The sequence below is a fragment of the Stegastes partitus genome, unplaced genomic scaffold (genome assembly GCF_000690725.1).
Source record: "Stegastes partitus isolate 25-593 unplaced genomic scaffold, Stegastes_partitus-1.0.2 Scaffold1543, whole genome shotgun sequence".
NCBI classification, from domain to species: domain Eukaryota; kingdom Metazoa; phylum Chordata; class Actinopteri; family Pomacentridae; genus Stegastes; species Stegastes partitus.
This window is the reverse complement of record NW_007579274.1, coordinates 43,103-70,812: the sequence shown is the minus strand read 5'-3', so window position 1 is coordinate 70,812 and position 27,710 is coordinate 43,103. Positions and strand designations below refer to the sequence as shown.

The window sequence follows — 27,710 nt, the reverse complement described above, 5'->3', positions numbered from 1 at the left end:
ACAAGCAATAGGATTTCTATTTTAAGTTATTATTTTAATGTCTTCATAGATAAAGCCATACAGGTGCATCACTGTGGACTGGCCAGCAGATGGGCCTATTTTTACTGTATCCAACCCTTTAAACTATTTTTTGTGCTGTTTGTTTACTCGAGCTCAGTGCTTCAGCAAACTGAAATATTTTACAGGTTTTAACCCCAAACCTGGGATTTGTTTCTACATGTGGCTCCAGAAGACTGAATTCTGCATTTTTTTCATTTTCTGAGCTGTTTGGCATCTGTGCTGTAAATAAATAACTTCTGTAAACTACAAAATCCAATCATTTGTAATCGAATAAACGAAAATCTGTTTTGTTTTGGCCAGAATGTCACGTGACCAAACCATCTCTTTACGCACATTTCCCTCCAAAATAAACAAACAGAAACACGTTTTTAATTTTTCAAAGGAAAAGAATTAAATTTGATGTGTGCAAAATTTGTCATCTTTTATTTCCTATGAGCGCATTTACTTCCCAAAATGGACACACCGTCGTTGTTTTCATTTTTTTTTTTTTTTTTTTTTTAATTATGCGCAATTTTAGATGCAATCTTTTCATCTAAACTCAGATTAATACACAAACTATGATGAATGTTGCTTTATAAGCGTTATAAATAAACACCATTAATGATAATAAATCACCAGATCATTTCTGTCATCCTGCTCTCTCATTTGTAACCACCCACTTGAACCGGAACCGTTTGTGGGGATTTGCAGCCCTCCCTGTCGGTGCGTCGCTGACACTCACCGCTCCACACAGCACCGTGCGCCGCCGCCGCCTCCAGGATGCATCCTGCTCTACGATGCCCGGGATAGCGGTGGCACATCTGCCCGTTTTATAGCCTCCACCGGCTGTGTGGAAGCGACGTATCCTCCGTGGACGACTGACAGGATCCGTGGACGCCGCTGGGAGGATGCTGCCTCTGCGCTCTGGTGATCTCTGCTGACCGGCGCGTTTCGGCTCCTGTTTGAGCGGATAGGACCGCCAGTTGTTGTTTTTGTTTTTTTGCAGCAACCCCAACCAGCCTTTCAGGGGTTGTTAGAGGGGGTGAAAGATGGGGAGCACGACCTCTTGCTGCGTGTCTGCCAGCCCCAAGCTCCGCAGAAATGCCCACTCGAGGCTGGAGTCGTACCACCAGGAGTCGGATCTGAGTAGGGAGGAGACAGGATGCAACCTGCAGCACATCAGCGACAGGGAGAACGTCGACGGTAAAAACAACAAAACAAAACACTTTATCAGGTTGTCAACGTGGCATTTTGCTCTGAGAATTGAGCAGACAGGGTGGTAAAGTTATTTACTAATCCTGGTATTAGTTTTAAAAGGGAGTGCAGCGTTTAGAGGAGGATGGAACCATTATAGGGATTAATCATTTCACTGTGGCATCAACAGTCCAACCAAACATCATCATGAAGCCCAACTACAAGCCTGGCTGTGCCACTGAGAGGCTATGATGGCAGCAGAATATCACAGAAATTCAATAAGAGACCATGTAAATGAATGAAATGTGGTCTAATAGAGTAAAATATACTGTTTTAGAATCTTGTACAATCCCTTAAAGCATTATAAAATGAGAAAAAAACCTCAATACAGTTAAGCCCTTTGAGAATAACACAAAAATCTTTGCAACATGTTGTAGTTTGGTGACATTACGTAAAGATCAGGACCACTGTAGCCTTCAGCATCACACAATGCAGTTATTTTTAAACCTCGGGTGACACCACTTGACTTGTGAGCTTCAGAGAAAAAAAGCAACTCGACTTCTTTTTTTGGTTCTTGAAGAGCTTCTCCAAGAGGCTTCTTCAGCTAAGAGGTGGAACATGTTCAAGAACCAAGTCCAGCTGCTTTTTACTGAAGCTCTCAGGATGACCAGTTGACCAGGACAGATTTTTGTTCTGTGACTTTCTATAAAAATCTGTACCTTTCTAATGTCCTGAAGAAGCCTCACTGGCCTCTGGTAAACCTCCTCATCTCTCAGCAAAACTCAGCGAAAAGCAGAGATACATCAGTGCGGCTGGATATATGCGAGAGTGGTGTGTGCATTTTGTTTTTCCAGCCGTGTTGTCCTTGCACACTGATACGGAGCTGCAGACAACATCCTGTGTTCATGAGGGCGACTCCTTTGTGTTGCTCTTTGTTTTCAGCCTGTGCATGAAAGAAACTGCAACTACGGAACGCGGCCCCCTTCTCTGACACATGCTAATATGCATTACAATTGACCCATTCACGCCGGAGAGTGTCTCCTAAATGGGTTGCCTCTTTTCAGCCAACAGCCAACCATTTCATATAAATGGATTTTCTCAGAAACTGTACAAGAACCTCCTTCTTTCTTTCTTTCTTTTTTTTTTTTAAATAGTTCTTTTACTTCTTTCTGACCAGCTTGATTTCAAATAATTTTTGAGTAATCCATGATCAGCCAGTGATATTAGATTTCAGGGCATTAATTATTAGATATATTCTAGCTGTATCAACACATTCACTCTTTTTGACTTCAGTTTCTTAAACTAAAATATCTTCAAATACATACAAGTACATTTCCTTATGATAAGGACTGCTGCTGGTTTGTTGCCAACATTAAGTTTCTACTGTATATAGACTTTCATGTCGTTTCATTTGACATTTTTTTTGTCACTTTTCTGACACATTTATGCAACATTGCTGCGCCATCAGTCTGTTAAAGTGACAGCATCTGTGATATTTGTCATTAAAGTTTTGCTTTTATGGACATTTCAGTTGGAAATAGATGTGAAATTGTGGAACAAAATGAATGGGAAAAGTTTTGTATCTGTTCCACTCTCTGTAATGTTCAGTAATGTTTTTAGACCAAACTTAATGCAAATATATATAAAAATGTCACCAAATCACTTCACACAACTTGTTCTGTGTTGACAGTGATATGCAAATGTTACGAGGCCTGACGCTGAAATCATGAAGTGTGGCATATTGTGCTCCAGGAAAGTATCCGCCTTCATTAGCTGAAGTGAAAATGTGCAGATCTCTGGTTGCACTGAGCCAGCATGGTGGGAGACCTGTTTTTTATTGATCAGAGATGTCATTTCCTCTTGTAAGCTAAGAGAGTGTAGGCCACTTACATTCTGCATGCCCTTTGTGGAGGCATTAAATGGAGTGCTTTGTATTATAGTTGTTTAAAATTGTTAATATGGCTTCAATATCCCCATCAAGGCCGCGTTGAGATCACTGAAAACAAATGGAAATGTGTATTAGGGTGTGTTAGGGGTCACCTTTTTAATGAGATGCATAATCGTAGAGCCAGATGCTCCTCTAACGGAGTTGAAAAAGTGACATGAAGGAGATTGAGAGGGTCGACTGACGCTCCTCGATGGGGATAAAGGCGACTCGTGCTGAGAGGCCGTCTGTCTCGGTGATTGAAGCCGGAGCATGTCTAATGTGCTCGTTCTGTTATGAATTCACAGACAGTGTGATGGAGATTAGTGGGCTTCATTAGAATCTCCAATATCGGACAAAAAAATAAAAAATCCTCACTCCCACCAAAGAAAAGCCCAGAGAGGCAGCTGTGAGCCTGTGACGGAGCAGATAGAAGAAGCCTCCAGGGACGGATGACTGCCACGAATTAACGCCTCAATTTAGAGCACGACATGGTGCTTTCAGGACGCCACGTGTCCCTTATTGAATGGGCTGGCCTTTGGGCATCGAAAAGTTGGTACCATTTTGGTTGGAGTGCTCCATGATGCAGTACGATTAGGTTTGGAGCCCATTAGAAATTTGCACATAACCCGTCCATCCATTTAAGCCACTTTGATTCACAAACTGAGCCACACGGGCCGCGATCAAAGCAACGGCAGGAGCAGGTCGCTGTGTTTAACTGTTAGGTTTATTAAATTAAATTAAGTACTGAAACATGCCCATTAAGTTTTATTTCCGAGAGCCCACGACAGCTTCTACTGAATAACAACTCAAAGTTATCACATTTATGTTTATATAAGAGAGGAATTAGCATTTTTTGCCAGGCTGGAGCCAGCAAATGTTTGGTATGTTCTTCCACTGGTGATGGATCAGTTCATGACCCATTTTCTACTTTGAACTGTGCTGTTATTCATTTTCAAGCAATGTATTTGTTTTATTGATGCCATTTTAATCTTGCAGGCCAGTTCTGATCTTCTAGGTGAAGTTATTGTTATTACTCTTAGTTGACTTAGAATTAACCTGCTGACATTCTGCAATGATCTCAGCAGTGTTTGTCATTTTCTTATGTCAAGAAAAGTGTTTCCCCTCTTTTTAGAAAGCTCTAATGGCGGTTGTTCTTCCAGCCAGAGAAACAGCTTTAATCTCACTTGGAAAGGTTTATAGCTTCTGTAAAAACACAGCTGAAGTTCTAGTTCAGGTTCTTGAAGGTGCTTCATCCAAGACGCTTCTTTAGTTTAGTTCAGTTCTTTGGTTCTTTAGAACCATAGAAGCCTCCTGGATGAGAGGTGAAATGTCTTCAAGAAAAGAGAAGAAGCAAGACTGGACTTCCATGACCTGGATGACTGAGAATCCACACAGACCTTCTTGAAATGGGAGAAATTTACAGGAATTCTAACGTAGTGTGTATAAAGGCTGCATGAGGATGTGCAGAACTCAAAGCACTGCCTTGGGTTTGATCAGAGCCTCGCAAGCTGCTTAGCAGAGAATTATCATTTCTTTTTGAACAGGCTGTCACACGTTAAATGGATTACAGAGTTCAAGGAGTCATGGAGAACCTTGGTCGACTGTGGAAGTTTCTCTTGCCTGGGAATTTGATCAGAAACAGGAATATCAAAAGTTTTGATATTCAAGTAGTTGATAATAAGAGCAGATAAATCAGCCAAAGCTTGGCTGCTGGTAGAAGATAAACCTTTAATAAACTCAGAGAGAGAATGATATGTTGAATTGCTGTTGGGAATTTGTTCTCCATATAGGAAGCTATGTCTGTCATGTCAGCCTCAGAGATTATGTTTGATTAAAATATCAATTTGATAGATGTTTTTTTTTTATCATGACTCGGACACAGACTTGTGTTTTGGGGCATTTTAGTCTTGAAGTCCTAAACCAACCAGCACTTGATGTTATTAAGGACTGATTCACTACATAACATCACTTCAATGACTTGGAGATTTGAAGTTTGCCCACAACTAACCTGCTGGCAGCTGGAGTTTCAGAATAAAAGCTTAATTAGGCATAATGAAAGCTTTTGCTGTTTTGAAGGGCTCTCATGTTGTCATGCAAAGGTATTTTGAAATACTTATTTGTCAGCATGAGCAAACTTTGTGTGTTGCACATTTTTGGTAACACGTCCTACAAAAAACACCCCAAAAAACACAAATGTCATGAAACAAATATGAAGGCAACGTGTTACTAAACATGATACACATCTGTGCTCTCTACTGGAGTGGAGAGGCAGAAAATACTAGCATCTCAGTTTACTTCTTCCAATCTGTGATCCAGAGGTAAACGCATGTTGTGTGCTCCACTAATTCTTATTATTTTAAACAATATTTGTCCAGAACTGGCCTAGGTTTGTTGTTTCCTTCCACTATGTCGATGTGAACACACAGGGCGTCATTCTGCATGTGCAGACAGACAGCAGCCCTGGAGGTGGAAGATGGATGGATGGATGGAGGGAGCGAGAACCAGAGACAAAGCTGTCATATGATCTACCTTTCTTTGACAAAGCCCACTGTGTTTCTCTCTTAAAACGACTGTTGTTTCTGTGAGGCATCACGCGTCAGCCGAGGCTCTTATGTGCTGCTACAGTGTGTTGGAAGGAAAGCGGCTCCTCCAGTGTCAGGACCACCTCGTGTTGTGATAGTTGCGTATTCATCTGGACTGCATTGACAAACCTAAATTATATTTTGGAACTTGTGTTTGCTGAAAACTGATGCGTCTGGCTGGACAATGACTTGCTTTGCTCTAACAAGTAATTTCTTCAGCTACAGGCTGCATAAATAACAGGAGAATATTTATTACATTGTGTAGGTGTATGCACTGTGCTTTCCAAATGATGGGCATTTTATTGTTGAACTTGAGCCTTTGTTTATTCCTGTTTTCATTGGGTTGGTTGTACTTGTAATGTAACAGTGTGATATGAACAATCACAGAGCTTATCTGTGATCTCTGCATAGCAGATCAGTGTTGTGTAGGGAACACTGGAAACCAGTAGCTTGTAGATATCCACCTCTGGGTTCTCCCTTTGTTTCCTTTCCGCCTCTGCTGAGTGTTTATGCTATTCTTTAACATTTCTGTTTGAAATTAGACTGAAGACACAAAGTGTTCAGTGCTTTATCTTTATGCCTTTGTTCCTCTGGTACACATTTCACCACCTGATATTTTATTACTTATGTATTTGGCTTTAATTCATAATGCTGGAGTTTTTGTGGTTACCTTCTTTACTGGTTTAGAAAGTAGGTTCAGAAAACATGCTTCACAAGCTCAAGACAGTCAAAGATACGCGAGGCTTTGATGAGTCAGTCGGCGACAGGCTTTTATCCACAATCAAGTTAAAAGCAGCAAATGCAGGCAGGCAGTGGTCAGAAACAGTTGGATGATTGAAAAAGCCAGACAAGACAAACACTGGAAAGCTACAACCACAACTATAGGAAACAGACAATCTGGTAAAAGAGTGAAAGTTGGCTGGAGCAGATTGTACACCTGCACCGAGGACTGATAAGGATCAGGTGTGAAGACAGGCGACGGACTGATTAGGTGGTTAGTTCGTTAAAACAAACAGGAGAGCTGGTGAGCAGAGGCCTGGTCCGTAAAGCGAGTTTACCAAAGAAGCCAGGCTTATTTCAATAAGTCTGACTTATTGTTGGTGAATTCATTATAGTTCAACTGCAAGCCGAAGCCTCCAGTACTTGGGAGTAGATGTGAAAGTGAAGGTTTTAACACAGACTCTCTGGTGGGCCAGACTTGATGATAGAGTATCAGTAAAAAAAAATAATTATTATAAATAACAACATGTAAACCTACGTATAGGTTCAATTCTTTGCTGTATGATTTCAGACATTTAGGGTTAGGCTGCATAAAGCTGCTAACAGTAGCTGACCTCTTTAACCAGGCCAGAGATCCCCCGTGTCGCTGCCTCCCCCCTCATCCTCCAGACATTTACTCTGTGTGTTATTTGCACGTCAAGTTGTTTACACCATATGCTGTGTACATTTGCACAATCTCAGGTAAATAACTTGCACATTCCTGCACACTGTAAATATTTATCTTTTTTTTTATCACTTAAAATTTCCTGATTTTGATTCTGAACATGAGCCTTAACCTCAGTGAACCCGGTAGAATGATAATATTGATATAAATAATTTGGGGTTAACTGCAAAAAGTGAGGCTATGTTGACCACAGATGTTTTTTATTTTTTTTATCCACTTGCTTCTATCCTCTATTTTCCAGATAGCAAACTGTTTTTAATATGTATTTGCTTAATTTAAAACAATGTCAAAAAAATAAACCTGGTTGTCATAGCGACGCAACACATTTCTTTTAATTGCCCTCATGCATAAATTATGCATCAGTCAAATGCACAATCCGATGCAGAAAAATAACACGCTGTCTATATTATGGAGAGCTCTCAAACTTCACAGATCATTTTTTCTTTAGAGGTCATGTTGTATTAAACTGAGCCAAGCTGACTCTCCTGTAGTTCACATCCTGGATTTAATGAGGTTCTATCAAAATATTTCATCACATTTTCACCTTGTTGCTGCTTGCATTCAGTCGAGCAGCAATTTCTTACCAGCATTTCTGTCGGGTTTTGTTTCTGGAAGCTGTATGAGCTTTTTTGGTGATTAGATGTTTGAATTCTTCACATCTTGATGGACGTGAACATTGCTGCTGTCTCTGTACTGCTGCTCTGCGCTGTGATGGATCCATCTGATCCACATTCACCCTCTCAGGCTGCTCAAGGAAAAGTTCCTTGAACCTGTATTGGATTACCTTGATTTCATGAACTTGAAATGACCTTAATTGAACTGCTTTGGCCCTGATTGATTTTGTGAGGTTAATTTATCCTCATTTTTCTTTGTGTGCTTTATGGGACAGGCCAATGGTGAGGAATAGCGTGGTTTGAAATGACAACGATGGGGAGTGTATTCAAATAAAACAGAGCCTGGAGAGGAGACAGGTTGTTACGGCAGGTGAAACATCTTCATAGTAGAACATCCATAAGCATGTACCAGTAAGTCACAAGGTAAAGTGAATATCATTGACCAGCAACACCAGCAGTCTCCTTCAGCTCAACCACATCACAAAAGACTGCTTAGGAAGGGCTCGAGGAACACAACCAAGAGCCCAAGGTGTTGAACCAGCTCCCAAAGATCACAATCAATATAGCTCTAATAGAGCAAGGAGCTGAACAATCTACTGCTGATGCCCTATTTCCAGACACCACAGGACCCCTCAGAGGGCCAATGTCCAAAAGACAAGAGGGAGACATATATTGATCCAGTGGCTTTAATGGGGGACTGGCGTACATTTGCACAAACATTTCATTCACCATCTTGTTCATGCTCCACGCTGCACCATGGCCTTCACTGTTTTTGAAAATCAGCTGCTGCTCATGTGCTCAGAGCAGCACAACAGTCATCCTTTCTCATCAAGACCACAGCAGGAGTTGTTGAATGTTCCAGGCATAGAAGAGGACATGAGTGCGCCTCTATTAAACTAAAAATACACAGCAAGTATTTAAAGTATTTCTACTATAAACCAGAGCGACAAAGTGCATGAAGAAATGAAAACAAATGACTATATAGCATTTTTTTTTTGCTTTGCCCTGAAATTAACCTAAAAAATGAGACATGTTGCAGTTTTTTTCTAGTGTAGTTTCAGATGTCTAATAAACTAGAGAATAAAAGAATAAAGCAAAGTTTCTCTGAAGTAGCACAATGCCTTCAGTTCTTGTGGCTGAAGCCACATCAAGCAGCTTTACTATTTTTATGGCCGCAGCAGTCATATGTTTCACCAGGCACAGATGGCTCAGCTCAACACGTTTGTAAAGCTGAAACAGCCCCGAGGTTGGGAATGTTGTAAAAATAACAACAACAACAGCAGCAAAACACCCAAATCAATGACTGGGACCCAGAGAACTGAGACTTATTGCTTCTTCCTCCCTTTGTCAGGGATAAATTATTTTATTCAGGGTCTATTCACAGGAGAGAGGCTTTGTTTGATTTAGTGACTAGTAATGAGAGAGTAATTTAGTCCCAGTGCACACCAAGACTACCTCATCCCACTAATTATCACTTCACAAAGGCGTGTTGGCTTTGAGCTGTCGGGACAGAAAGCACTTTAAAGACGGTCTGATTTAAATGAATAAGGATCAGATCTTATAGGGCGCCGTCAGGACTGATTATACAACCAATCAAAAGCTCTGCTAGATTGATGTAGATAAATATGCATCGTCTCATCCGACCTTGAGACGGACCCCTTTTAACCAGGGTCAGATGCTGTTTGTCTGATACGTTGCTCGAGAATCCGTCTTTGCAGCTGACCGATCACGGTGTCAGTCGTAGGAGAAATTTGTATTCAGGCTTTTTTTTTTTTTTTTTTTTTGGCAGAAAAGGCTTTTTGAAGTCAGCTGAGGTAGAAATACAGTTTGTATGTAAGTTTGTGAGAAGGTTGTTGTGGATGAATGGTTCAGAATAGAATATACCTTATTAATACCACAAAGGGAAATTTGCTACGTCACAGCAGCAAAGTGACGGTAAGAAAAGCAAGAAAACACAACCATGAATTAAAGAGGTGAGGCATATACAGTGTATACACAATATAAATAAGAAAAACAGAGGAACACAAGGATACTAAGAACACAAATTTAAGAATATTTGCAATAATGAATTGCACTTGGGTTTATTTAAACTGGAGTTCGTGTCCACGTGAAACCAAAAGTGCAGTTAACTTTGCATTTTTGGACCGATATTATTTGCAGTTTGGGGGAAAAACAAAACAAAAAAGAAGTAGTTTTTCAGTCCCAGTTTTGTTAATTTAACCAGTTAAACTACTTGACCTTGTTTAAGCAAAACCTAAAGGATTGGGCTTTGAAACAGAACGTGCTCATGGTTAAAACAGACTGTTTGATGCATAAACCTCATGTTAGAAAAGCCTGAAATGTTAATAAGACCGAAAGTCAGACGGATCCTTTGTGCATATTTTTGCAGTCTTTTGCGCAAAGTTGTAAAATTATTAAAACATCATGAGTCAGTTGCAGTGAGGGTCCTGGAGCAACATTCATTATGGTGCTGTATGAACATCACCAGCACAGTGATGTTTGATGACACTGACATTTGTTTTTACTTTTTACTGTCATTTGCCACAATGTTCTATTAAGAATATGAAGAAAAAGATCAAATGTAAGAGAGCTCACGTTTGTAGTTTTTCCCCCTTTTTAGGGCTACATTTTTTAAATCCTTACTGTATAAGGATCCATTATATCTCTTGGCGTAAACTGGGCCGATGCATTCAGAATTTGGGCAGTGAGAAATGAGAAAAGAAGTGAAAGTCAAATTAAAAAAAAACTAAAAGAAACCACTTCCATTATGTTTAGCCGCCAAAATGAAGCAGTACTTTGGTTTGATATCATCAGAGACACTTTTACATTAAATGTAATGTCACAGCTTCAATATGAGGCTCCAAATGAACGTCCATGATTAATCTCTGGTTAGTCCTGCATTCGCTGAGATGTAATCAGTCAGTGGTTTAATAACCCTTAACAGGGAGATGGAGTAATTGGTGCAATGTAGCGATCAATTCATTGATTATGTTTTCTTCATCAGTAGGCAGGACCATTAACAAAAGAGTGAATCATTAATAATAATAATAATAATAATAATAATAATAGTAGTAGTAGTAATAATGGTGTAATAATACACCATTGTATTAGTTTACTTATGAGGCATAAACGGCTTAAAAAACTGTTCAAAGTTTTGCTAATTTGACTGTCTGAGCTGGTTTTTATGAGGTTTTTTGTGCCATAGTATTATAGGCATCGGACACTCTGTATTTTGGCAGCAGGGCTGATGTGTGTGTGTTTGTGCAGCTTAGGTTATCAGTGCTTTCCCAGGGAACTCTCCCTTTGTCTCCCAGGAAAATGGGGCCATGTGCATGTGTGTGCTGGTCCTGTTTGTTTTACCTGCTGTGATACCACTCGGAGCCAGTGGTGTGTGTGTTGAAACAGTACGTGTGGGGTTAGAATAACGTCCTGCTGTTCTTTGATGTGCAACATGATAATGAAAATGGAACAAATGTTGAGCAAAAGCCATACGGCCGAGCGTTCAACCTGGTTTATCAAAACTGACGTTATTAATCTCTCCCTGACCTCAATGTATTTATAGTGCAATATTCACAAAATACATTGTTTGAAACCTCTTTCGCTGCAAACATCTGGACAGAAATCCAGACTTTTTCACATGCCACACCTCAGTTATTCAGGATAAATGTATCAGAGGTCAATCAGACTTGTTGTTTATATTTTTCTGCATCACTTTAACGGTTTATAGTAATATAGAGCGGCTCAGTTCTTTTACACATGATAATGAGCTTAGTTTAGTAATGATTTCCACTCAGCAGACGTTAAACATGTTCATGTGTAGCACACGGCAGCAGTGTTCAAATCCTCCTCTAAGATGAAACCACCCAAAGTTAATACGCATGACTGAACAGTGAACATGTTCATTGGCTGCATGGGAGCGAATCAGAGTTCATGTTACCACAGACTGCAACAATAACACTGGGATCACATTCATAACATGCACCCTGTCGATGCTGCTCACGCTGGTGTCAGAGGCAGAGCTGGTCTGACGGTGCAAATGATCTGAATCGTGAAGCCTAAAAATGAAAACTGAAAGCTAAATTTAAAGTTCAATATTCTGTAACATGATAGTTGGAGTATTTTGTGACTTTAATGGCTATCTTACTGTGAACGTTTGACTAGCATGGGACTAATATGTCCTAGCAAATATTTTAACAAACATCTGGCACCTAATAAAAGATAATGATAATAATTAAGTGACTTTATTATATATATCGCACCTTTCTAAAACAAAATTATGAAGTGCTGTACAAATAAAACTAGATTGCACATGTGAATGAGCTCTAAAACATAAAATATCACAAGATAAAATAACTGAAATAATTCCAAGAGATACCAACAGTTAGTAAACATGATAAAAGCGCATCTTAAGAATAGATTTAAAAGAGGAAGCTAAGATCTCTTGGCAGGGAGCTCCACAGCTGAGGGGCCCAAAGGGCAAAGACTTTGGTACTTTTAATAACAAGTTGAGACTTTGGAACCATTAATAGGGTTCAATATCCACCATCTGGCTCTGTACATGACTATAAGATAGCAGATGGTAGGACTACACCGATTATTGTCTTGGCCAGTTACTGGGGACAGTATTTGCAATCTTTCCGAATATCGGTGTAGTTAATAGTAATCGATAGTCGATCAGTTAAATGCACTCCTGTGGGTCTTAAGCTGACTCTCTCTGTCTGTAGTCACTCTGTGGTCTTAGCAGTGTCTCTCTGGAAGAGACACAAAAACTGAACAAAAAGCAAAAGCCGTTGCCACAAACCAGGAAATTAGCAACTTTCACAGGAGCTAAGGATACACTCATGGCTAATGGCTAATGGCTAATGGCTAATGGCCAAGAGTGTCTAGAACACTGGTTCTCAACAGGGGGGCCGTGAGATGGCTGTGTATGTTATTAAGAAAAATATTTTTAAAAAAATCTAATGACAAAATAACGATAGAAAACAAATAGTCTAAAGGATTTTTCATTGGCAGCAGAAAGGTTGAGAACCCCTGGTCTAGAAAACATGAACTAATAATGCTTTAACATCTGGGCCTTAGTGGGCAATAAAAGTGATAGAACAGTGAAATATTAACAAAAAACAACAACAGAACAACCACATACGTAACTGCAGGAAACTGTTGGTGATCTTAATCAGCTGATCTCCCAGTAAACACCGAGAGCTGCCAAACATCCAGAGATGCTCGGATGCATCAGTGCTGCTGCTGTTGTACGTATTCAGCTACAGTAAGCCTTAATAATGGAGAAGTGTCGTTATGTCTGACAGGTTTCCTGCTATGACAGGCTGTTAAAATCTAACATGTAATGTATGTTGGTTCCAAATATTGGTCTCTCTTCTCCTCTCTTCCTTGGTAATGATCTGCATTGGTATCAGCCCTTAGAACAACATATTGCTCCATTCCTAATAGTCCATTATCTTCAGCAGGACATTTACTTCCTCCCTGCTTGTATGGATGCAACCTTGACTGTGTCTGAACTTATGAATTCTATGAAACAAGCATCTTGGTGGTAAAATTCAAAGCACTGCCTCCTTCAGGTCTGAGTTTACATATTCGGTGTTGAGTGGAAGACATGGGAATGTTCTTCAGGGCCTGCAGGCTTTTGTTGTCCCGATCAATGAGTGAAATAGTTTATTTATTTATTTATTTATTTTAAATCCTTCTTTGCTCCGTAATCTGAAAATCTATCAAAATCCCTGAGGGTGTTTGTCAGACCTGAAGTAAAGAGCTGAAGAAATGGATGAGATGAATGTGTCCCTGAAACACAGCGGATTGTGGTAACTGATAGCAGCATCATGTTGCTGAGGCTGCCACATTTAAGGATGCGATGTATTATGCACTACAGAATGGGCTGGCTAAGCGAGACTACTCTCTGTGAGACACTGACGCAGCAAGATGCTCAAAACACAAAACGTTTAAACCACACACACACACACACACACACACACACAAAATCTAATGCTTGATCCTCAGCAGCCCTCTGTGCTGTCTGGAAATTATTGTGAAAGAAAATGCTGAAGAAAATTCCTTGGCTCAGTGTTTGGTTCTGGTAGAAGGAATGTTTTGACAAGTTAAAAGGGGCTCTAGAAAGAAGCACATCAACACAATGTTGGAAACACTATAGTGCAATTATGGACGGCACTGTAAAGAGCAGGCTGCGCTTGTTGTTAATTCATTATGTAAGAGCAGTAGGACAGACAGGTAGGCTTGCCAGCTGATGGGTTAGCTGACCTCCTCCTGTTTCAGAGTCCAGAAGCCGGCCGCAAGTCTTCGTTAAAGTTTACTTGAGGTGGTGAATATCACGTATCGACACTTGACACCAGCTTCTGTGCACTCCGGGAATTCCAGTAGGTCGGCCTTGTAGGACACAGGATTTATTGAGAAACGTGGATCAGAAATATTTTCAGGACCATATCACATGAGTTTATTTCTATCATTTAAACACAGAAACAATTTAAAGAGTTTCCCATGAGAGTTTAAAAAGAAAAGGTCCTCCAACCATCAGGACTGTGTGTAGTGACATGTTGTTGTCAAACGAGGTGCAGGTTTCTGTTCTCATTAAAATGCGTTCATTTTGTGTTGTCAAAGCCAAAGTGAACTTTATTGTCAATATCTCTACATGTGCAGTGTGTAATTAAAAGGTCATTTCTCAGAGTACCAGCAAAAATAAAAATATAAATGTTGATATACCTTAAAAAGAAAAAGACACCAAAGAGTATAAACACAAAATACAGTTTTGATTTAAAATGTAAGTTTTTAGTGATTTACCCTGTTGCTGTTCAAAAAGGATGTTACAGTTCATATGTAGGCCTGCTGACTAATAACTATCCCACCTTTGGGTATTTTTATTTTTTATACAGATTCCTGGTTGTGCCTTCAAAGCACTAAGTCAGCAGTAAAGAGCTGCTTCAGCCTCACACTGACTCTTACGTGAGACATTTGTCATATATTTGACACATCAGTGTAAGAAAAGTAGTTCCACAGTCACAAGAAGGTGTTCATGCATCATGCAACAGTTCATCTGCATATCTGCAGTTTCTCTCAGTTTAATCATTTGATCCGTCTAAATGCATTTCATTGTGAAAAACAGAATGTCCCCACGGCAGTGTGCAGAAGAGTTAAGTCTGTTTGCAGTATGTTGACCGCATTACAGTGAGGATTGTGTCTAAACTAGGTAAAATGTCTAATCACAAACAGGGCTCACTGAGAGGAAAAACAGCACTCACACCTGATTATCTGATTGGATGATCCAAATAATCCCCGATAGGATGATTGAAAACCGGAAAAGGTTTATTTGTGTTGCTGCATGGCTACTTGTCAAATATTAGTTGAACAGAAACAAAAGCTCAGCGTGTTGTGCGTTTGAAGACTACACTGGTATAAAACCTAACCACTGGTATCTTTCAGTCACATTTAAATGCATTTTGATGACTCAGTTCCATCTTAACACGTGTAATAATAGTTATATATTAATCAAACTGTTCGACCAGAATGCTTCTTTGATCAGTCAAAATATCCTGAACCCCCACACATCCATGAAGCTCACTGAAAACAAGCCCATCTACTGTTTAGACTGTAGTTTGTGTGTAACGTGTTGAAATCTGCAGGGATAGTCCTGATTACAGTTGCATAAGGTGCTAACAGGACTGGAGTCTAATCCAGGCAGAGTTTGTTCAGCCTGTTGGGCTGCTGAGGCCTTCGGTTGGAACGAATCACACGTTTCTGTGTCTGAAAATAGCAGCAGGAGAAAGAAAGAAGTTTGAGTCCTGTGGAGAGTTTGATTAACATTATTCATGGATTATAAAATTAATGACCGATCAGCTGAACCCTTCGTCAGTCAGGTAGTTTATCTGTTATCGTGTTTGCCGAAGGGCCACTCCCTAATATAGAGGACACACATTCATATCTAATATCCAGCTGCCAGATTATTAGCACAAAAGGCTAAAACCAATGCAGTGTTATGCAACAAGCCTCCAATAAATCCCACCTTAGTGATGACTGTTCAGTTTGTATTGTGATTGTTCAGAGAGGTGTTCGTTCATTTGGACAAAATATTAGCAACACTTATCAGAAACCTGAGAAACCTTCCACCTAAACAAACCTGCATCCATTATTCCTGCAGCGCTACGAGCTGATGACACAAAACTACAACAATAAGAAAATATGAATCATATCTGAAGCCACTGAACTGGTTTCTAAAGTTGCACAGAAGGATTTTCTCAGCGTTAACAAGACTCAGTGAAGTTCTGCTTTTTGTGAAGAAGTTCTGTTGAAGGCAAACAGTTATGATCAAGACTCAGATGAATGTAAAATGAACCACATGCCATGAGCTGGACAGCATTTCTCTCTGGATACGATTGTTTCTACACTTGTGTTAGCAGTGATATTCTTATTTTAAAACCCCCTACAGTCAGCGGTCTGAAAGGCAGCTGCTGTGACTGAAACATATGACGGACCGTACTGCTCTCCCACCGCCTGCATTGTAATCAAATAGTCTGGATCTTAATCTGGATCCGTTACAGTCATACTGTGGGAGTCAGTACATTTGGCAGTGCAGGCTGCATGCCGGGCATTTTTAAATGCTGATTTCACCAAAGGCAACCTCTTTGGAAGAACCCCAGTTGATGGAGAACACTACTGGATTTCATCTTTGTGCCGACTTCAGTATGCGGACGGAACGCTAACGCTGCTCTCCTGTTATTTTTAAAGTTTATGGTGGGTTTTGTTTGATATCAATCAGATAAAGCCAAGTATTTGTGCTTATTAGTGCTTATAATGGAGAGAGAGAAAGCTGCCCCCTCACTTTATATTAACCGTAGTCTCTGTTATTAAAGTAGCCGATGTTATCTACGAGGAAACAAGGTACAAAGGAATTTTTGGCCTGAATGCTGAGGGCACATATTTTGAGAGCGCTTCCCTTGTGCTTTGAAAGATGCACACACATAAACACGTCCACGGCTCGTGCCTTCAGGCCATGATGCAGTCCAGATTAGCTGTGGATGGCAATGAATCATGCCTGGATGTGTTTGTGTGCAGAGGAACAACAGCAACAAAAAAGCCTCACAAAGGGAAACCTAGCAGGAAACAGAGAGAGCTGGTGATTGCAAAAATTAAACATTTTAGGAGCTTGTGTAAAATTTTAAAACAAAGTAGCCGTCATTTATAAATGATTCTTATTCATTTTATAATTTGATTTTGCCATGTATTGGACAGGACTGTAGTCAATGTGTGCACTGAGACACAGCTGTGCTTTGAGCTAAATGCTGCTATGCTCACAGCAATGGTACAATGGCATCTTTGTTTAGCATGCTAGTATGCTAACCTTAGCTAATTAGCACTACACCATAGACTGACTATAAAAGATAGATACAACCTCCGAAAAGTGAAGCCAGTTTGATGTGAAGTGACTTTAACCTGCATTCTTTCTAGCAGCCAGCAGGGGGCGATTCCTGGTTGCTAAAAAGATGTCAGATTGTCAGTGAGAAAATGATCTGACTTCTCACTTGATTTATCACCTCAGTAAACATTTTTCTAATGAGTTTATGGTCTTAATAGCTAGTTTTAAATCTAGTAAATACCAAATGGTGTTTATTTTGTAAATCATGGTCCCATGTAGAGTAAAATAGATGATTAAAGTAGGGTCTGCTTTATCAGGTGGACAACTTGTGATTCACAAGTCACTACCATGTGAAGACCACGTGTGTTACTGCTTTGAAAAGAACATGATGCATCTTCTGCAGTGATGTGTCTCTGATTATCTTTGATGTTTCATGAGGAAACAGCCCTGTGATAAGATAAGATAAGATAAGATAAGATATGCCTTTATTTATCTCACAATGGAGAAATTCACATCGTTGGTAGCAGCATTCAACAGAGGTACACATATACGAGACAGGAAAAAATAAAAAATAAAAAATGTACATATAAATATAAGAAATAGTGCAAACAAGGAGAGTAGACGGATTACCTGTCCAGGGTGTCCCCTGCCTTCACCCTAAATCAGCTGGGATAGGCTCCGCCCCCCCCGTGACCCTAGTGAGGATTAAGCAGTGTATAGATAATGGATGGATGGATTTCATGAGGAAATACATTTTCTTTGTGTCTTTACAGAGTTGAACATGGAGTACAACCCGTCGGACCATCCGCGGGCCAGCACCATATTCCTCAGCAAATCGCAGAATGATGGTGAGTAGCTTTGTTGTGTTTCACATGAGTTTGAATAAGAACAGGACAGAAGTTAGTGTCTCAGGGTTTACACTGTACGGAACCATAGTGTTGACTTCATTTACCTTGGTTGTTCTGTAGTACTTCAATAATTTACATACAATAAAAAATCCAACGTCCAGGTCAGTGTCTCGGGTATAAAACTGACCTCATGCCTTATTTCGACACGCTGCTCTCTCACTGCTGATGTCTGTTAAGTCCAGCTGCTGCTCTGAGGCGTCAGACTGAAACAGAGGAAATATTAATATGGAGCCATAAACATGGCAGCATGAGATCAGTGCTTTTGTTCCAGCATCAGGAGAAAACAGTTAGACAGTACTGGCTTTTGTAATGTTGAAATAGATAAACAGTATATGTAAGAAATCCTTCCTCCTTGTCAATGCAGTTTTTAGCATCAGACACATGCAGGTTCTAGATATTATATCGTGTCATTATATTGGATTATTTTGTTTTTTGCACAAGTTTATAGACTTTTGTATCCAGAGAAACCAGATAAATGATCCAAATGAAGTCTGACATGTGAATAGGTGAAGCTTATTGTGATTATTGCTGCTTGTCATTTGCAATATTTAGTCTCAAAAAAGCCACATGTAGGTGACCTGTCCCTCTTCCTCTTGGTTTAAAAGGACTGAGCTGGTGTTATTTTTGCTTTTTTATTTTTATCAACAAATCCTCTGATGACTAAATCAATGCTAAATAAATTCTGCTCTCAGATGCTGTCTGTGTGCAGCCTGATGTGTGCTTTTGTGCCACTGAGCTCCACTGGAGTCCAAAAACATGTACACCACTGTTTGCAAGTTCTTTTCATTGGGCCTGTTCTTTACAGTATTTGTTGTATTAAAAATATGATTAATTATTAGCCTAATCCTTCAATATATTTTGTTTACAACCTACTTGGCTTGTGAGCCTTTCAAATAGAATATCTGTGACAATTTATGATTGTTTTGATTTGTTCATCTGTTCCATGAGACAGATGTGTGGTGGAGGGACAAGCACTTCCAAAACTTTCAAAAAGACTCCTGCACTTTTTTTAACTTGCAAAAATACATTTATTTGCAAGGTTTTGGTACTTTACCTTCATCAGACATCAGGTTTAATGAATGTCTAGCACTGAGATGTAACAAGTAAATGTGTTTTTCCTGCAGTTACACAGTGTGCAGGAGTTTCTTCTGCAATTTTTAGAAAACAACAAAATTCGTGTTAAATTCCAGCAACTTCTCATCACAGGCTGCCCAGCAGATGTCACCTTAAAGACCAACGTTTTCTTCTCAGATAGTTTTCTTTTTAATCAATTCCCTAAACAGAACAAAAGCAACCTAATAGCAAAAAAACAAAAAAAATTGAAAATTTTTTAAATGTAATTTTGTCGAGTCGGGACACTTTTTCCGTCTTTCCTCTGTTCATCTGTTAAACCCTCAGAAGCTTCCCTGGACGGCCGTTACAAACTGCTTTTTGCCATTTCATGAAGAAGAGTGCAAAAACAGAATAAAACAAACTAACTAACAACAACAAAAGAGTGGATTTGAATTTGTGAGAATGAACAGAATGTTTTGGACATTAATACTGCTGACTGTATTATACTGGGAATCTGGGCTTTTTGAAACAAAATGTCATGTAAGACATGTTATCATTAGTAAAAGTGCATAAGTTCAGCTGAAGAAAAGCATATTTGGAAAATGTTTTGAAGAGACTCTGACTGTGATGCAGGAAGAATAAGGCTGTTGGTTGCTCTTCTTTCAGAGGTGCCGTTCAGGAGCGGTGAGTAGTCTTCAGTGTGACTTTGTCTCCCTCTAGTGGTGTAACTGCACTTTTTCTTTTTTTCTCTGCTGAAGCTCTCAGTGTTTATTTTGTCCTCTTAACATTTTCTTTTACTGTCACTTCTCAGCAGCTACAACAAAACACTTTTTTATGAGTTGCAATTAACACTCTAGCGTGTGCTTTGCTTCTTGTGATGTACAAGTTGCTGAATGCTGGATTTGTGTTTGTCTGACTGCTGGTGGAGCAGAAAGGACATTTAATGAAAAAGTTCTCTTTATTTTTACAGTGCGAGACAAACGAAAGAGCATCTTCATTAATAATGTGAGTGTGCAGGTTTTTTTCTCTGTTTCTCTGCAAAACATCTAAACTGTAGTACGGAGCCCGTCTGGTGACATCGATAAATAAAAAATAACTCGTTCCCACGCGTTAGTAAATCGTGGCCACGAGTTATTAATGCGTGGGAACGACATAATTATCACACGGTGCTTCATCGCAAGAGATGGCAGGATATCGGTGTCGTTCATTCCAAGGTTAAAATAAAATGAAATCAAATCAAAATGCTCCATGTTTCATGCCAGTCCGCCTGTTATCCTGAATCCACAGCTGGTGTGATGCACTGTGACATCTGCTCCACAACTTCTCCTGTTTCTTCATATTAGTAATGTAAGGCCACAATTTAACGATGTCGTTCCCACGCATTAATAACTTGTGGCCACCATTTACTAATGCGTGGGAACGAGTTATTTTTTTATTTCTTATCAATGTCACCAGACGGGCTCCGTAAAACTATTTTATCTTATAATCATGTTATTTCTTTTTTAAATGACCTCAAACTTCAAACATACCAGCGATTCATTGATGGCTCTCAGTTTAAAAAAGCAGTTTTTTAGACTATTTTGAATAGACTTGTGCACAAAAGAAGCTGACGTTTCTTAGGTTGCATGTGTCTGTGTGTGACACCGCGACATGATTTACTGTATGTGGGTCAGACAGAAACATGTTCACTCTAATAACAGTCACTGTGTTGATGTGTGTGTTTGCAGCATGGAGCATCGAGGAGGAAATACAGCTCCTGCTCCACCATCTTCCTGGATGACAACACCGTCAGCCAGCCCAACCTCAAATACACCATTAAATGGTACCAACATGGAAGCAGCGCACAAACACGGCACAATGTCAGACAAGCAATTCTGTATCTGCACTCGTATTTATTATTCAAACACTTTCTTCTCTTTGCAGTGTTGCTCTGGCAATTTACTATCACATAAAAAACAGGTGAGGATTCATTCTGAATGCTGATCTGAGAACCTGATAATGAGCACGCAGTGTTTTCTTTAAATCCCCAAATGTTGCTGCACATTCTGCATCATTTATTTGTGTTCTTAAGCTTTTAGGATGAATGGTTTTAGATGAATGCAGATGTGGATTTTTAGGTTAAGGTGGAGGGAGTTCAGGCATCTGTCGAGGATTCCTCCTGGACGCCTCCCATGTGAGGTGTTTGGGTTTATCCACTTAGGAGGAGACCCAGAGGCAGAACCAGGAAATGTGTAAGAGATTGTGTCTCGGCCGGTTTTGGAAGACATCCGTGTCCCGCCGGAGGAGCTGGAGGAGGTGGAGGAGGTGGAGGAGGTGGCAGTGGAGAGAGAAATGTGGGCAGCTCCGTTTAGGCTGAACTGGGATTGGCATTAGAAAATAAATGCAATGAATTATAATCAAGATCCATTTTATGAAGAAGTTTTCATTGTATAGTTTTGATTCATGTAATATGTGGTTTTGGCTCCACATGTTTAAATGGAGATGCACCAAATAAACATCTTTCAAACATGCAAACTTCCAAATACTGAACAGAAAACTTTTCAACTGCAAATATGTTTAGTTCATCATCAAAGTACTTCATAATAAATATTTTTCCACTGAGCGTCAGTGGCTTTTACACCTTATCCACCAATTTACGTTATTTGTTTCTGGTGAAAGCAATAAATTCAGCTAAAACTTTTCTTTTTTTTTAAATTCACGATGTAGTGAAATGTATGTTTTCATTGCAGGGACACAGATGGAGGGATGCTACTAGACATCTTTGATGAGAAGCTTCATCCTCTCTCAGTAAGATTTCATTGCCTTCATCACAGTTTGCAAATCGGTTAAATGTGCAACCACTTATTTTGTTAGACGTTGGTCAGATTTTTTGTCTCACGTCAATGTTTCATATATTTTCTTAGCAGCTGACTTTGCATGTTAAAGATAAATGAAGTTTTCCTTGTTTAAAATTTCACTCATTTTCTTTTGCTGTTCCCTTCCTCTGTCTTTCTTTCTCTGTCTCATATCATCATCATTTATTTTGCGACTCTCCTTGGTCTTTTCCTAAACTCTCCTGTCCTTCCTTTGCTCAGAAATCCGAGGTTCCGCTGGATTACAACCAACACGACCCGGAGCAGAAGCAGATCTACCGCTTTGTCAGGACGTTGTTCAGCGCCGCTCAGCTCACTGCTGAGTGCGCCATCGTCACACTGGTGAGATTTTTATCCTCTTCTTACATTTGTGGAGCAGCTCATGAAACACAAATCTACACCATGAATGACTTTTTATATGGAAATAAAAAGAGAAGCTGCAACCGGCCGTCACACACAAACACTCAGAGTTCCTGGTTTGGCCACAGGGGACATCGAACTATAACGTGTTCAGACAAGTCAGGGATGTGTGTAAATTGTTGGTGATCCAAAATATCAGGGTGTCTGCGTGTGTTGTTGGGTCTCAGAGACCAGTGATGAATGTGGGATGTCGTACAGGACAGAGTGAACGTGAACGTCCTGACACCACAGAGCAGAGCTTGAATAAAGTAATCAGATTAGATCAGCCGCCTTTGTGAAAAGTTGTTTGGTCTGGAAGGTAACGCTTTCAAGCTATCGTGTTTTTAGGCAACATGTTTAGAATGTTTTTGGTGCTTTTATGTCTATTTAACTCTGACAAACACAAAAGAAAAGAGAACACATTCCTCCGATTCTTAGATCCCTGCAGTCAATTTCATTTAAATGTATAACGAGATTCAAGCCTCCATTTATTCTCGGTCAGTGTCTGAATCGTCTGGGAGCAAAACGTAGAGGAAATATGTTGATTGAAGCCTGGTAGGTGTCTCTGATTAGTTAGTGAAGCCAAAAGTGGAACCAGCTCTAATTGAAACTTAGATTTGCCCCAAATGCAGACGTTTTTAAAACTAAACTGTTTCCACTGCTGTTAGTTTATCAGTTTTTAAAATAAATGTTGTTGTTATGTTAAACTCCCTGAGCTTCACTGAATTTGTCTGCACTTATTTCCACATAATTTTAATTCACATTTCTTTATTTTTTTATGTATACTGTCTCCTTTACTTGTTGTTATTCACATTTTTTGGTCTTTTTTTAAAAACTGTTTGTCAGTTTTAATTATTCTATATAATTTTGCGTGCACTTTATCCTCCCTGTTTTGGATTACTGCATGGAAACTATTTAACTTTATTCAGCTGTAGTTTGTGTTTTATCTTTTCCATGTGTCAAATATTTTAGCTTTCAATCGCCTCTGTGTGTAAATAAACTACAATTATTACAGCCTAAAAACTTTCATGGCCAGTCTTCAGTGATGTCCTCCTCCTCGTGTTTGGTCGTGCAGGTCTACCTGGAGAGACTCCTGACCTATGCAGAGATCGACATCTGTCCAGGGAACTGGAAGAGGATCGTCTTGGGCGCCATCCTGCTGGCCTCCAAAGTCTGGGATGATCAGGCCGTGTGGAACGTTGACTACTGCCAGATCCTCAAGGACATCACAGTGGAGGACATGTGCGTGATCTGAGGTTCTTTTTCATCAGGATCAGCTTTGGTTCAGAATTAAGTTTCTGTTGGGATTTGGTTGGAGCTGACTTCTTTTGAAAATGTTTTGCATGAGATTGTCAAAAGTACCAAAAAGTTCACTTAAAAATAGTAGATTTTGCCAAAAAGCCACCGAAGAACCACCTCAGGATTTTAAAGAGACGTGTTCTTGTTTCTCAAAGCCATTTGTTCAGTCCAGTGATGCAGAAATGTTGTGACTCCTGTAACCAGGAATGAACTGGAGCGACAGTTTCTGGAGCTGCTGCAGTTCAACATCAACGTGCCGTCCAGTGTCTACGCCAAGTATTACTTTGACCTGCGATCGCTGTCAGAGTCCAACAACCTGAGCTTCCCCCTGGAGCCACTCAGCAGGGACAAGGCTCAGAAACTAGAGGTGAGAAGCTTCCACACACCTTTAGTTCCATATTTACTGTGTGTCTGGTTTTTCTTTCAGGTAATTTCTATTTTCCTCTTATTTAGTCTTTTGCCATTAAAGCTACTGTGTGTATAATATGAAAATTCAGTGGTGGTATCAAATAAAAAAAAGCAACACAATATGATAAGATCTGAAGCAGAAATAAATATCCATAGAACTCATGTCACTGCTACATTACAGCAGCGTTCTTGTATTTTCCTCTGTAGCATTACAGTCTGACATCAGTGGTGCACAGCAGCAAACTCTGCCTTCAAAATCTATGCTCAAAACTAATTCTGCAGTTTTGAAAGTAGCCTAATTTGACTCATCTTCAGATGTGTTTAAAATGCAAAAAGAAACCTGCCAATAACTTTAACTGTCTGATTTCATTGTTCAATGTAGTTCCTCTGGAGCCTTTGTTTCTGATGCTGCTGCTCAAAAAGTGGCTTCAAAACTACTGTATTTTTATTTTTTATTTTATTTTTTTCACTTCTCTACAAACAAAACCTTTGATGCCATAATCACAGAAAAGCTCTGCACACAGCGGGTTCACTTGTTTGACACAAAATCGATCATAAACAGCAACAAAAAAATCCTCAAATGACTTTTATTGAAGCAAAATGAGTGTTTGAAGAGCTTCACCTCTTTTCTGAAACATATCGACAGCAAAATAACAGGAAACACTGAAAGTAGAAATGTTATTTTGCAATAAAACCCCCTTTTTTATCATGTGTTTTATTAGCAGAAATAAGCTGTATGTCATTTGTAGTAACGGTATTTCCATTGTTTCATGTTTAACAAACCAGAAGAAGAAGAAGAAGGAGCAAGACAAACTGAAAAATCCAGATGAAAAATGAATTAAGATCATCGCAGTATTTCTTCTAGTTTTTCAGCTCAAAATACTTGAAAGACTTTTCGCTTCACTTTGACTGTTTAACTCCTGGTTCTAAGGCTGTTCTAAAGAGGATGTTTTACTCTGAAAACCGCTGAGCTGCTGCTGTTTGCGCCCCCTTCAGGACGAACCCTGACATCTTGAATTCTTACTTGCCTGTAAAAGCAAAGAGGCTCACTTGTTGTTCAGGTGCTTGAGGAATGGCTGAAGTACATGTTTTCTTATCTTCACAGATTTTTTTTAACGAAGTTTAAAACCAACAACAAAACACAAGAAAGTGGATTTTCACCATATGGGGCCTTTAACATTCAGATTCTAGTATCCTAACTTTTTATTGTAAAGCTCCACTGCGGTATCTAAATAATCAGAGAGGGGAGCAGGTACATGAACACAATGGACCAGACACTTAGTGAAACCTTCTTTATGTCCTGTCTGCAGGCTATTTCCAGGCTATGTGATGACAAGTACAAAGATGTGCGGAGAGCAGCCAGGAAGCGCTCGGCCAGCGTGGACAATCTGTGTGGGATCCGCTGGGTTCCTGCAATCCTCTCTTAACCACTAAGCAAACTGTCATGTTCTGAACGCTGGCATCAGGCTGGATGAGAAAACTCACACCAACCTGTGGACCTCACACCTTCAGACTGGATTCGAGCAGAGAGGAACGAGGTCTGTACCTTAACCTGATGCCTTCACAGTGCCTCAACTCTTCTGTTCTTGTGAGAGCAGTGGGAGTTCCTTGTTTTAATGTCACCTGTGCAGGAAAATCAAGCTCAAGAAACAAGCGCCGGACGAGACAGAGCCTTGAAGTTTCTTCGGACATGGGAATCATGTCAATATTGGGCACAACCTGCACCTCCACAGCGAAGCATCTTATTTATTTGACTTCATTATGGGAACTTTTTGAACAGTTGCGGCTGCCTGTACCTGTAATGTCGGCAGAATTTCGCAAACAGAAGTGTAGCACTGGACTTTCTACTGGTTATTTATTTCCTTTGACTGGACTTAGAATAATAAAAGTGTTAGCGAGTTTTTCTTCTTTGGAAATCTACAAGGTTTACAGTATTTATAGCGCACCTCTTGATACTCAGGTAGTCTGTTTAATACGTTGATTTATTGCGATGCTCCTCATTTCAGCCATATCGAGGGTTGAAACACTAATTTTGAAGTCCGCAGATGGAAAAAGGGCCAGAACAAATAAAAAAAATAACAATATTCCCACAATTCTGAGTGTAATATGGACGTTTTGGGAAACAATCATTCCAGAAACACTACAGTCTGGATGAGCCACAGGTTTCACTGTGAACCGTCTTCACAGGAACTTTTCTTCCAGTGAAACTTTTCACAGTGATTTTTTAAATTTTTATTTCTTCTTTCTGGAATAGGATCATTTTGCACCTTACACATGTGTTTAAATACACAGTTAGTGTAAAACTCAAGCTTCTAAATTTAAGTTTTAGACTTAAATACACTCTAAAGTCCAACCTCAGACAAACAGTATAACTACAGCTGACATGCTAACGGATGGAAGAACGTGGCACAACATTCCTTTATTTTTAATTTATTCAGTATTATAGAGTTAATTTGGAATCTCCTGTCCCATTGGTCTCATGCTGCCACTGCAGTGTCTTTACTTTTCCTGTGCTGTCGTATTAAACTTGTTGGACTGATGCTTGAAGGTTTCTATCATGCGAACTGGGGCTGAATGATTTGGAGAATATATCAAATTGCAGTCTTTCTGATAGTTATTGTGATTTGAATTTCAACCAATCCTACTTGAGTTTGACATAAATAATATAATGAAATATTACCCACAAATAACCAACAGTTTAAATCCTGGTTTAAACATAATGCAGAGCCTGTATCCTCCATAGTAGCCTCGGTTGTTTACTAATTGCATTGTTTCAAATTACATTTTGACTAATTAATTGTCCAGCCCTTGTGAAAACCATTTGACTTATATGTACTTCAAACAAACTGCTTCTCTTATTCCTGATGAGTTCACAATCTGTAGTTATTTCAGTTTTTTTGTTTTTTTTAACAACACAATAGCACTTCAGCAGCAGAGCCCATAATAAACATTTAAATAATAATATGAACCAAAGATAGCTGTATCATTGTGGGTCTGGCTGCAACTTAAGATCTTCTAAAACCTCAAATCTTAAAAGAGTCCTCTCCAGAAGGTGGTTCATCAGAAAGACGGTTCTGTGTGAACTGCTAGTTATCTACCATTGCCAGTCTGTGACCAACCTGTTGGACCAATAACGTGTCCTTGAATCAGGGTTTCTAGGTTCCCTGTGTTCATTCAGCACAAATTTATACTAAACTTTCCTTCAAATTTGAGAAGCATTGTTTCAGTATTTGGTTTTGTTGCTACAGGTGAAGAAATGATCAGGTTTTCCAGTTTATTTTTCTCATTTGTCTAAATAATAATCCAGAAAAATAGAATTATTTTGCAAAATTAACTTTGTACAGTGTATAAAGAGTTCAAGAACTGCGACAGGTTAATTGTAAATTATTTATGGATGTGCTGATTTGTGTTTTTAATAAAAGGAAATACTCTTGTTTAATAATTTTGTGTCTTTAGCGACCAGTTTGCATGTTTTATAGGTTTTTGACACAGTTGGGGCGCTTGGCTTTAAAACGATGATGCTGCTGATTTTAAGAGGCTTCATAAGAAGTTTCATTTGGCTGTTTGACTTCAGTTTGTGATTGCGCTTTGCAACCTTGCCCACGTATGACTGCC

At 39.5% G+C, this 27,710-nt stretch overlaps 1 protein-coding gene across 2 annotated transcripts; it reads left to right on the top strand.

Moving 5' to 3' along the window:
• Positions 1–786: 786 nt before the first annotated feature.
• On the top strand, positions 787–27,537 carry LOC103371209 (cyclin-Y-like). 2 transcript variants are annotated; one of them, XM_008300455.1, is made up of 11 exons: positions 787–1,242; positions 17,950–18,024; positions 19,804–19,821; positions 20,108–20,142; positions 20,865–20,959; positions 21,061–21,096; positions 21,867–21,924; positions 22,212–22,331; positions 23,464–23,630; positions 23,892–24,054; positions 25,406–27,537. In XM_008300455.1, the coding sequence occupies exons 1-11, from the start codon at positions 1,089–1,091 to the stop codon at positions 25,520–25,522; spliced, it is 1,038 nt and encodes a 345-aa protein (XP_008298677.1). In that variant the 5' UTR covers positions 787–1,088; the 3' UTR covers positions 25,523–27,537. The 2 variants fall into 2 exon arrangements, with proteins under 2 accessions (XP_008298677.1, XP_008298678.1); XM_008300456.1 differs by lacking the exon at positions 19,804–19,821.
• The last annotated feature ends 173 nt before the right edge of the window (positions 27,538–27,710 follow it).

Coding starts and splice junctions, on each gene's coding strand:
- LOC103371209 (XM_008300455.1), top strand. CDS start 1,089: ATGGGGAGCACGACCTCTTGCTGCGTGTCTGCCAGCCCCAAGCTCCGC. Junction 20,960..21,060: donor CTCAAATACACCATTAAATG/GTACCAACATGG, acceptor TTCTCTTTGCAG/TGTTGCTCTGGCAATTTACT. Junction 22,332..23,463: donor AGTGCGCCATCGTCACACTG/GTGAGATTTTTA, acceptor TTGGTCGTGCAG/GTCTACCTGGAGAGACTCCT.